This window comes from Ischnura elegans, chromosome 6, assembly GCF_921293095.1.
Source record: "Ischnura elegans chromosome 6, ioIscEleg1.1, whole genome shotgun sequence".
Taxonomy (NCBI): domain Eukaryota; kingdom Metazoa; phylum Arthropoda; class Insecta; order Odonata; family Coenagrionidae; genus Ischnura; species Ischnura elegans.
Window position 1 is genome coordinate 25,394,942 of NC_060251.1, and position 12,642 is coordinate 25,407,583.

The window sequence follows — 12,642 nt, forward strand, 5'->3', positions numbered from 1 at the left end:
TTTCTACATCTCCTATGTATTGATCGAGTGGTATTTTTGCCACTTTATTCAGAGCAAATTTAAACATAGGTCAAATTTTACAAATCTATTTTCTAATCAAATCGTAATCGAATGATATTCCTATTCTTTACGTTTCCAAAATTTGAAATAAAAAGCTGCGAGAGTATCAAGTAGTTATTTGGTAGAGGTGACCATAAAATAATCCAAAAAGTAAATCATCCATTATAAAATTAAAAGTAATACTAAGCATGCCAGGTGCCTCGCAAAAAGAAATGTAGGCAAGGGTACTACTTAAGTTTATTCTGGCCAGGTGAAAATCAGGTGGAAAGCGGCGCATTCTTCTTTGCCTTCATTCCTGCGCTACCTCTTCTTATTTACGGGATGCCGGGAGCCAAAGCGGATTCAAATTTAGCACGGAACGAGCATAAGTGGGAGCCGGAAACGTAAGATGGAGAAGGGAATGAGCGTGGATAATACTGCTGCGGGAGAGAGAGAAAGATAAAGAGAGAAATGGAGGAGAGAAAGTCAAATGGGAGGTCGAATGGGAACAGAGAAAGATAGGTGGAGAGGTGAGCTGAGTCGACCCCTTTGTCCTAATCGGCGTATCAAAGAGACTGGGGGATATTATTAAAACGGCAGTTATAAAGTGAGAGCATTGTCTGCAAACGGGTGGGGGACGACAGTAGAGTCCAAAATTACGAGGCGAGCATTTGCGCAATTCGAATCTTGGCACTGCACCCATTCAACGTCAACAAAATACCAACAATGATCCCGCAGGTTACCGAATTTTAAGTTGAATAACCGTATCACCCAAATAGTAATACAGCCAGCAGAAAAAAAACGTGTAGAAACCATAATGCTTCAGAATGATGCAGGAGAAGAACTTTGAAAAAAAAACTGCATCCTTCTAAATTTACAGTATTACGGCCTCAGACGTAATGCTAGTTCCCAATAAGCTTCCTCGAGGCATCCATGAACGTTTTTATTCAATACGTCCCATTTAAATTCACTTATTTTGAAAAACATTCAAAATATGGAATATGCATTCTTAGTCACGCCTTAACCTAGACACCAGCAGAAAGGAGCAAATAATGGGGCAAGTCTCTCACTGGTACATCCAAGGGACGGGGCAATGGGAAAACTGACCCCAATACATGCAAAATGTACACAGTACAGAATGGTCGCCTCAAATCGAAATTACGATAAATCTGTAGTATTTTCAGTTGTGACACTCTGGAAACTGGGGGTCAATTTTTGCGGAAGGCACCGGTTGCTACTGAGAGGAAAACCTTAAAGGAAATAGCACATAATGGAAATGTGATCTGATTACTTATTACACAAAGAAAGGAACAATTTGAGCTGCATTCATTCCCAAAATTTTTACTCAAGATTTCGCTATATTTTTATCATCAACTCCACTATATCATAGCAGAAATTTTTAAATCTTTTATCTCAACTCACTGTAATCAGTATAGTAGCTACATTACTGACCTTATCAATGAAGATGGTCCTCTATTCCCATGTATACCCTGTGCTCCAGGTCACTAATTCATCCAATAATTCTCATAATTATCTTCTCCAATTTAACAAATTTATCAGAGAAGAAAGACTATATTTTTAATTTCCACGAAAATATGTGAACATCCTACTTGACAGCTCAGGATGAAAAAAAAACATGAAATGCCCAATTAGAGATGACAAAATTTGATACTATGGACTAGAAACAATTAAAGCAGCACCTGCATCCCTTTGTAGACATGTGAATGCAAAATGAAATGGGAGTTAGCATCATTTCATTACATGTATCACTGTTTTTCATCAACCAAAGGAAAATGTTTCATGAATGTTGTCGTCCATGAAAATATTTCACTCGAAAGTTCATTTCCTACAAAAAAACCTTGTGTGAATCTACAGAATATCAATTTAGACTTCATTGATAATACTTAACAAGACCATTAATGAATAGGATACCCTTAATAGGACAACCGTAATCGCTGAATGATGTCAAAACCAAAGATATTTTCTGCATCTTTTTTAATTCAAAATTACAATTATTTTAGACAATATTTAAAATACCATTAGGTGGCTACCTAAAAGACTAAAATTTGAGAAAGTGGCTTCACAACTTTCAAGCAAATTTTAAGATTCTAAACAACTCTTGGAAATCAAGTTCCCAAATAAGTAAATTACGACTTCTCGGATTTCCATGCATTTAAAAATATGCTACAAGTTCAAGCATATCAACCCATATAAAAATTATAATGATAGCATATTAAATGTCAAACATACCAACTGAAGCTGATGATCCAAACTAACGCTGGTAATTCTTTCTCCCAACAGGGTTGAAAAGGGTAGCGTGGCCACCTCCACCAGAGAATCAGGTTATTACTGCCCAAGCTGAGGAGCCTACAAACTATCAGGTAATGCTGAACTAAGGTGGGAGGAAAATTAACTTCCAGACAAGTGTCTTTAGAGGACAATGCAAATACAATTACTATGGGGAATTCCGTGAAATTGATAATAAATTTAGGAAATATCAAAGTTCTGACACTAAATACAAAAAGTACAATTATTTATGGGTATATCTTAACACGTTGCGTACGGATGGCGAGAATTCTCATCATTTTTTTCCTGAACGTTACGGACGGATGACGAAGATTCTTGTCATTTAGGCGCGTCAACCTAAACAATTTTTAAGCATACAATACGTATTCGTTAGTACGTTTTCAGTTGTTGTTCGTTATTTATAATGAATTGATGCATCATAATGTTTGATTGGGTAAAGTTATATTCTAAACATTAGCTTTTTACCCATGATTAAACCAAAGGCATATCTCCAATCTTAACACCTCCACCCAGAATCGGCGTTCCTAGGAATTTAAATATCCCGGTACGCAACGAGTTAAGACAGAGAAGCATGCATTGCTGAAATTATTAACTACAGGATACTATCACAATTAGGACACCTATTCTGCAAAATAACAAGCATAAGTAGTGAAATAAGTTAAAAAGGTTAAAGAAAGTGTGACGGTTAGTGCAAATTTAAAAAGAAGTTCTACAAGAGGTTAACAAGCTAATTACTACATGCTATAATTATAATAACTACAGATCAACAATAATCATTTGACTACCAGAATAGATAGTAATATAATAAAATTATTAAAACTAATAAATATTTCATCATTACAGGCTCCAATTCAAAACGGTACTGGCCAGAGACCCTGGGAGAACGGCCTGAGCAACAACTACCATCACAGTGAGGAACAGCCCCACTATCAGCAGCCTGTCAAACCAGTCTACGCACCACGACCTGTGCTATCACCTCCACCTCCACCACCTCCGTCCACAGTGACCTTGCGTACTCAGCCACCCATCTCACAGCCCTCTCCACCGGTGTTCATATCGCAACCGGCCGTGAAGCGACAGGAACCAATCAGGATGCGTGGAGACCAGAAGTGGCCCCCTGCACAATACAAGGAGGCGAAGGAGGCCGAGAAGCAAGCTGCGGAGGAGGCTGCGGCCCGCGCAAGGGCAGCCGGAAAGCCAAGGCGGGTGAACAAGGACTACTCGTCCTTCTTCGCCCAAAATGCACTCCTGCCAACTTACCCCGGATACAAGGCCCCTCCTGGCACGCAACACTATGAGGAAGTTGGAACATCGAATCTGTGAGTGAACCGCAGTGTAAACATGGACGGTAGAGGGGGATGGAAGGAGAGTGTGGTGAGGAGAGGGTGGTGCCATCAAAGCTTCCCCCTATTGCTATCGCAGGATGAACACAGGAAGAAGCCACCTGAAGCGACGGAGGCAGAAAGAAATGACAGTGCTAAGAGGTGTTCTCCGAAGGATGAAAGTTAACACATACAACCCTGAGACACCCATGCTGACAGCAACAATGTGATTGATTGAGGGAAAATATTGTATCAGCACCCCAACATCTGAATAAAATTTTTGATGCCGTTGCACAACAACATAAAACATAACCCTGATCCAGTTCCTTTCCATCCTGGAACACAAAAACAGGAGTGCAATTCTGTTTCTTGATTATGAAGTATACTACGGTAAAACAGCATGCATTATACCTAATATGAGATCATGATTTTTGAATCAAGCCCTCAATTAACATACACTGCTATAATTTATCCTGAGATCAAAAAGAAATATCAGGTTTGGTGCAAAAATTAGCTATTTCCGACCTCATAATCATTACGATCCAGTAGCATAATCATAACAAAACATGAAACAGAATTTGGATCCTGAGATTTTCAAGTCAATCCTCACATCAATCAACCATGAAAACATTAACTTCCTGGAAAATTATAAGATATATAAATTATAGGGTTCTTTATACGCAATCTAATTTTGTTGAACTATCTGCATCTTTCCCAAGGAATTCATCCCCATTATATTTTTTCTCAGCTCCTAGTAGTTTTGATACGTTTCACCAACATTATTCAATGAAGAAAGGGGCTGTGAACAATTTGTACACTAATGTTACCAAAGAATGAAGCTTTTCTAACAGAAATTGTGAATACATAGCATCAATGTGTGCTAATTACTGAAAAAAGTGGATTGTGGATACAAAAATGTTTGTCAATTCACCACATGTATACTATAAATTGCTAATGCTTCAAGACATAAGAATGCCAATTCTCCTGTCTTCTACATATTCCCACCTCAGTGACGTACTAGGTAAAATTGTATATTGTTTGCTTTATTATTGAATAAAATTAAGGCTTTTTTATTGACATGTTGTGATGAGTTATTTCAGACAAAATAAAACCAATGTAGAAACTAACCACTTTTATTTTAATAATTTACAGTAAAACAATAATCAGAATAAATGATTTCTTAGTGCATCCATAAATGAGTGTAGTTTCCTTAAAAACACTGATGCCTTCATCAAACAAAATTCAACATAGGAAAATCATTGGGCAAAAAAAGCTTGATCACTTCGGTAGAAACAGCCAATTTTTCACTATGGCTTAAATACACGATGATATACACAAACCAGTGATTCAATTTGATCAACCTCCTCATCCCAGTCACAGTAAAATAGATGCATATAAAAGCTTGAAGTTAGAGGGGCATTTGATATTAACATTTCACCACCTGTTCACAGTTATTGAAACCATTATTTGGGAGAGTCCATTTCTCACAAAATAAATAATAAATAAAATCTGTCACTTCTTCAAAGGTGTCAGAAGAAACAATGGAACAGTATAAGGCACTCCCATTTCATCGCCGGAAATATTTTAAACCAAAGAAAATCCTTGGCACTGCTGGATGGCCTGCATGAGTTTATAGCGCAGTTTTTCTTTTGTTGCGTACCGAGGTAGATCCAGTAAATTGAAGCAAGTATGCGCCACGGGCAGGTACTTGTCATCTTCCGTGGGTTGAATAATGAGCTGCACAAGGCAATACAATATGCCCAAATATGAGAACAGTCAAAGTAAACTTTTCATAAAACAAATTTACACATATCACAGTTTGATTACATTTCAAAATAAAAAGTTCCGTATTTGGGTAAACATTGCTTATGAACAGTTATAAATCTAAGGTTCGTTCGTACATCAGGCTAACCAGATAATCTTATATTATTTACCTAGGAAAGGAGGGATGGCCAGTTTTTCATAAAATATTGGTATGGTAAGCTTTTAATAATTTATTATGTATAAGCTTTAACAATTGAAAAAACCAGTCTCTAGTGAAAATATATTCAATGATTGAAACTGACACTGAAGAATGAGGAATATCTCCAAATAAATGATAATGCTCACTATTAAGACGATAATGTAATATCAAGCACCAAAGGCAAGGTAGCCTCCACAGAGGTGATGGTAAATATTGTAAGATGAAGAATAGAAGTGCTGAGTGTGCAGTGTAAAGTTACTAAAGAGATTGAAAGGTATTTCAAAGCCTAACCCCCAACAGCAACTCCAAATATTACATGAGCAATTTTCAAAACCTACACCAATGGGTAGAGCTTTCACCTTGCCATATGCTTCTGTCAGAAATGTTTTTCTTATACTACACAATAAAAGAAGGTAAATTACACATTGCCACTGAAGGATATGGATATGAGAAAGCAGAGTTGTAAAGAATTAATCAACCTATAGGTGAGATAAACATGGTTACATAATTTATACGAATTCCAATTTAATTATAGTAAAATAAAATGAACGGAGGCAATACGGGGTTCACATATGTGAGACTGTATTTATCCTTGAGTTGGAATTACAATGAACTGATGGTATTTTTGAATTCTTCCTTAAAAAAAAACTGGAGAGGGCCACTAGAAAGTTTGATGAAATTGTTGGATTGGATGAAATTCTCACATTTCTGGATATAATCGTCTCTTCCCAAGATCCCCACTGCATTCCCTTTGTCAGCTTTTGGAAGCACAAAATTGTGTTAGTGGGTAGAAGTTTTACATCCTATTACTTCTCAAAGGTCAGGGTAGTGGCATTTGCTGGCTTCAATTGAGGAAGCTAAATAACTGATGTGTTGAGAGATGAATTCCTAGGTTCCGAGTTCCTGCTATTGAACGACTATTTCACATGTCACTGCCAAGTTTTCACATATCATAGAATAAAATGGGAATGACGGGAACAAATTTCTGACCTTTTTCTAATAGCATTAGTTCTTTAGGAGGGAATATGAATTTGGATGAATTCGCTACTTGATCACTGAAAGTGGAACACTCACAAAGGAGTGGAGTATATGTACAAGCTGAAGTGTAACACGAGTGGAAAGATTTGTCGTACAGAAAGAAATTTCAAAACTTGTATAAAAGAAATCAAAGCACATTTTAAAAACAATAATCTTTCCTTGTTGTTTGCCAAGCATTTTTTCAAAGAAACTTATATCAGTACATTTGTACCTGAGATGCTCCATTTGGAGAAGGGACCTAAGCTGGATGCATTAGAGTTAATATGAAATATCTTTGCAACTGTGAGGCAGTCCCAATTTTTGGGGGATGACGACAGATATAATGAGAATTCCTGAAAACCAACCAAAATGCGATAGGCAGAGCCTAGCCTACGGGAAATTCAGTCACCTTCAGACCTCCTTGGGGTATGCTTTGTAAGTTAGCTGTATTGCCAAATGGAAAGAAGGCTTTTGACACAGTCTTCCATTTCCAACCACTGACAGAGTCTTTTTTGAGATAACGTACCAACACCTGCGTTTCCCTCATCCCTGGATGTGTAGGTCTCACCTTCTGCCTAGACACCACTTGAAGCATTACCGGCTTGCACAACTGGGCCAGTCACAAAGATATTTGACAAGGATCATAGAATCCATGGAAATTCTCACAGTAATAAATAACACTGTATTTGCATTAACCTAAGATGAACACAATTCTACAACAACCCCTTTGTTTTACAATTCTCGCAGTTGAATTCGCAGACTTTACTAAGCATACCCAACATCTGATTGGAGCAGGTTGAATCTTTGCCCTAAACCAAAATTCATTTCATTGTTTTTAAATATAAAGTAAAACAAATTAAATTATGGTGCTGGTATCTTTCACTTTGGTTTCCGCAGCAAAGTTATACAGCACAAAACATGGGTATACACAATTTAGATTATGCAACCCAACTATGAAGTCGAGAATTTTGCATCCGATTGTAAGACCCTTTTCTACAGGAGTTGGGAGGGAAGAAAACCTTTCCTTGGATTCAAATAAAAGTGGTTGTTTGGCAATACTTAGTGTCTTAAGAGTGTGAGCTTCGAAAGATGCATTGGGATATTGAAAATTTATATTTGAGCAACAGATTGAGTAAAATAATTTGGGTATGGATATTGTTAATGAAATATTGCTAGATTAAAAAGGCAAACCTAGCTGCCATTCAGTGGACGATGGTTGCAGAGGTGACATTAATAGTCTAGGAAATGATACACTTTGGCTTGCAATTTTTTCAAACTGCATCGATTTACTTGAAAACATTGCAGTAGGAAGGGAATATACCAAGGATCAAAATCTATGCCATGCCAACAGGCGCTTTCACCCCGGGGGATGGTTTCCAAAACTAAGAAGCTATGTTTAAAAAACCAATAAAATTGGAAACCAATTGGAAAGGCACAATTCGGAGCATCATAATCTACATAACCAGTATATAACCATAACTTTGTATACTACATCACTTTGTATGTTCGGCACTGACATATACACTCAAATTTACTCCAAAATAAACACACATACCCATAAGATGTGTATACACATGTATATGTGTATGTTTTTTTTATTATTATTATTATGGTGCGGTAAGGGGGTTTTATTCTCTCATCGTCATATTCTTTATTGTATCAATTGTTCTATCATTTCATTTCTCATAATTTTCATTCATTTGCAAGTCGGAGGATGCGGGGAGCGCTAGGAGGGGGCCGCCGAAGGAATGTGTATGTGTGCGTTCGCATGCCAGTAACGTGTAGTGGGAAGACTGGAAGGCATGCAGTATACTTTAGATTGTGTAATATGTAATGTATACATGAGTATGCATTTAATTCTTTACCAATGCACCCCATTAAAATGAACAAACTGCCTGGACTTGAAGAACTTCTCAAAATGCTTTTTTATAATCACAAAAAAGGGTGCGCCAGTTCATGTAGCTATAGAAAAGTGGGATTATATTGCACTTCAATTTTTTCTGGATGCTCTTGAGAAGATTGTCCAGTATTAGAAGAAGACAACGATGATTATATAAATGAAGATGATTAAAAAAATTACTTGTATCTGTGTTCCTATAAGTTTTATTTTTGCCTACGTTTGTAAATATTTTGTATTAATTTTTGAGTAAATAAACGTTTGTACGTAATTTTACTTTTTCCTAATTATACCAATTGAAATAGCTTATAAGCATTACCATGTTATATGGGGTGGTTTTTAAGGGTTGAAAAGTTGCAAAATGAAATTAGTATATTTAAAGAAACAACATTTTAAAATTAAAACACTGACAGTTAATTAATTTTTTTTTACATTAATCCCTCATAAGGGTTGATTTTTAATAGTTGACATATTCTGAAATTAAGTTCCAAAGCATTAAAAATTCATTATGCAACTAATCCAAACTAAACTTTACCCATACAAAGCTTAGAAATGTAGTTTTTTAACTTTTGGCATTTAGGGGTAGTTTTCATCCCTAAAAACTAAACAGTGCCCATCGGCATCATATAGATTTTGAAATAGAGCCTAAACCCAAATATTAGCCTGAACCCAACGTAAATCTATTCAGTTTGAAAAAAATTGCAAGGTTTTGCACATTTTTGAGCTTCATTTCCTGTACTATAAGGTGGGAAGAAATTTGGAGAGTTTTCAGTCTCTCATTTAAGCTCATGGAATTTTTATAAAACTTAAAAAGGACCACACATCACTTCTTGACTGCATTGCCCTCCAAATCTAACAAACCAAATAAATATTTCACTCTGATAATAAGAATTTTATCTCTTCAAATGATTAAAATTGATAAGGTAAAAAAATTCTAAAGTTAGTACACTTGGGTTAGTAGTTCAAATTTTGGACAAAATACAACTTAAGATACTGAATAGGTCACATTATTATTCATTATTGGTTCAGTATACTTGTATCAACTAACACTGAAAGTTTTAAGCATGGGAGAATTAAAAAATTAAGACATCACTTGACAAGCAATCATTAGTCAAATAGAAAAGAACACTACTCACACAAAAAATAAATAGGAAGTAATGAATAATTTAGAGATGCCAACAAACGTGGATCAAAATTTTTAAATAAAATCTATAAGTGTTCTCAAATACATATAAAAATTCACAGCTTCATAGTATTGATAAAATTTCATTTTAGCTATGAAAAATCTTGAGATAAATATAAACTGTATGTACAAAAATAAATACAAGAAGCTTGTCTTTTACCTTTAAAATTTGACAATTTTTTATCAAATTTTGAACAAAACTGACTTACAAAGCAATGATTTTCTTTTTTCATAAAATTACTATACAGTGGAACTTGGTTAGTACGTTCCTCTTTAGCACATTTTCCTCCTTAACACGGCAATTTCTCTCCGCCCCAATACCATCCTAACAAAATACCGGTAAAACTATTTGGTTAGTACTCTTTAACCTTTTCCCTACTGTACACGTATATATATGTGTGGACGTTTCCTGACCCGGGAGACGACGGGCGTATATATACGTGAGATTTTCCCGGCCAGGAGATCGAAAGCCGTATATATATGTTTTCTAGCTCCCCCCCCTTTTAGGACGGTCGTGGGTTTACGACGTCTTTGTCTCGGGACCCAACGCTTCGGGGTTTAGGATTAACCCTCGGAATCCGGGAGCAGGTACCCGGACCCTTCGTCTTTTATAACCCCTCTATGCGGTACGGGACAACGGTCATTCAATTGTTTATACAGTCAATTTTCGAAATAAATATTTGTTCATTTCTCAAGAAATATACACTAAGAATTGAATTATTTGTCTTTTGAGCAGAGTTTACAATTTTTAAACGATATTCCACGACAAATATTAACTTATATCTCGAGTTATGAATAAACATCAACATGGAAATTGTTGCTGCGATGAATGCGTTAATAATGGCCTTAGAACTTCGTTTAAAATTTGACAATGCTCAGATAAAAATGAGGAATTCAATTCAAAGTCTGTAATTTACGTGCAAGCAACAATTATCCATTTGCTAAATACATATAAGCAATACATAAGTTGACCGCGAGCCAATGCCGCAGGTATGGTCGTAAACCCGGAAAGGAGGGAGCACAACTACTCTCGGAGACTGAGATAATGCAGAGTCCCATCGGAGAGGGGTCGAAAAAGGTTCCGCAAGACCCTTCTTATTGAATGTCCTCCAAAAATGCTCCGTACCACGAGAAAGAAGAGTCTCTTGGGGCTCAGTACAGCAGTCATGCCAAGACGAAAACTCCGCCGTCTCGAAAGGGTTAAATAGTGGCACTTTCCTGGGTAGTACGCTCAATTGGTTGCCATGACGCAACCCGCAAGTCGTTTCCTCGTATATTTTAAGGTGTTTAAACTTTCGAATTCATAAGTTATTTTATTATTACCAGCCATATACCTTCTTACTTTCATCCCACACTTCTCTTTCTACAACTGCGATGCATCTAAATGCATTTCTCAATGCAATACGTGCGTCATTGTTTGACTAGTGTTGTGGGAGCAGATGAAGCTTTGGATCTCTAAGTGAAGCTTAATGCAAAAATCCTTGATCTCGGCACAAGACATAGAACGTAGTCTACATTGGACAAATGTTTTAAGTGAATTTAAACAGTAATATATAAAATTATTAAAAAAATATCGATATAACAATTGATAGGGTTTTGTGCCTAGAACGAATGCGTAAGGGGGTTGCTGAGATTAATGGTAATTAAAGTTTTGCCAATATTTATGATGTTTTAAAACAACCAAATGATATACTCAGAGTTATCGTCATATTCTTTGAGAAAGCTGAGAGAAAGAAGAAATTACTTAGCTTAATTTGTCCTCTTAAAACATACACATGAGAAATCACGGGAGAATGACGCAGTTTTTATGTACATAAAGGTCTCAGGGAAATCCATGAAACATTGATTTTCATGCACATGTTACTGTTTTGCAATGTGGTGCTCTTTTCTTGATTTTCAATGTGGAAGTTCAGGAAGACGATTATACGAGAACTTCTGAAAGTAATTGTAATTATGATGACTTTTCCACAGAGTGAAATTACCCCAATTGCTATTATCTACTTGCCAGGTTGGCACGTTTTCCTGGATAGTACGTTCATTTTTTGCGGTCCTTTCAGAAACGTACAAAACAAGTTCTACTGTACTTCATTCTCTATCAGTAATGAATAACACTAAACTGCACTTGACTCTATAACAACTCATGAGAGTACATGTGTACAAATTAGTCAGTCTAGTTACCTTTTACTTAAAGTAATACCGTATATGTCTGAATATAGTCCCCTCTTTTTTTCCAAAAATGCCTGTGGTAAAAGTATAGGTGGGGACAATATTCAAACACATTTTTTTTACTTTTCCCGAAAGTGAAGCCTCAAAATTAGGGGGGGGGGGGGACTATATTCAGAAGGGGACTATATTCGGAGAAATACGGTATATAGTACACCAACCTTTATTGCTTTCATTCCCATGATAGGAATCCGGTCACTGCCAGTCAGGAATAGAAGGAATTTTTTCTTCTGATCCAAAGGCATCTCATGGAACACCTCCCAAAAAAGCCTGATCGTGGGATGCGATGAACTGTAACCATTTTTGTACTCTGTTTCTCTCTCCAACTCATCCCAATCGTATTCTTCATTTCCTGTAATAATAATTGCTTCATTCAAAAACAACATCCTTCTGAACAAAAAAAAACAGTTGCAAACAATGTATATTCCACCAAGGGTTTGAATTCACTGAGCTATCTTTTCACACATTGAAATTGTTATCGCCTAATCTTTGGGACTTTGAAAGCTGAAATCTTTTGCCTAGTTAACTCAGCAGAAAAAAATAACGAAATGGGCTAGTGTGATTTCTAACTTGTAAAGATATTGAGGGCATGAATCTGAAGGCCTATTGATCAAAAACAAAACGTGGAAACTTAGCTGAGATGCAACAAGATAACATTCTGAATTAAACCAAAGAGTTTTTGCTCTAATTA

At 36.3% G+C, this 12,642-nt stretch overlaps 2 protein-coding genes across 5 annotated transcripts in view; one reads left to right on the forward strand and one right to left on the reverse strand.

The window, feature by feature from the left end:
• The window catches only part of LOC124160203 (cell division protein ZipA-like), a 182,582-nt gene extending 177,837 nt beyond the window's left edge, over window positions 1–4,745 (forward strand). The window contains exons 4-5 of the mRNA XM_046535991.1: window positions 2,341–2,420; window positions 3,190–4,745. Of these exons, the coding sequence (XP_046391947.1) occupies window positions 2,341–2,420; window positions 3,190–3,669 (560 nt within the window). The 3' untranslated portion in view covers window positions 3,670–4,745. The remainder of the gene's footprint in view (window positions 1–2,340; window positions 2,421–3,189) is intronic.
• The window catches only part of LOC124160201 (probable E3 ubiquitin-protein ligase HERC4), a 56,087-nt gene continuing 47,865 nt past the window's right edge, over window positions 4,421–12,642 (reverse strand). For all 4 annotated transcript variants that reach the window (XM_046535983.1, XM_046535982.1, XM_046535985.1 and 1 more), the window contains 2 exons: window positions 12,113–12,303; window positions 4,421–5,405 (listed from right to left, as the gene is read on the reverse strand). In XM_046535983.1, coding sequence (XP_046391939.1) covers window positions 5,253–5,405; window positions 12,113–12,303 — 344 coding nt within the window. In that variant the 3' untranslated portion in view covers window positions 4,421–5,252. The remainder of the gene's footprint in view (window positions 5,406–12,112; window positions 12,304–12,642) is intronic.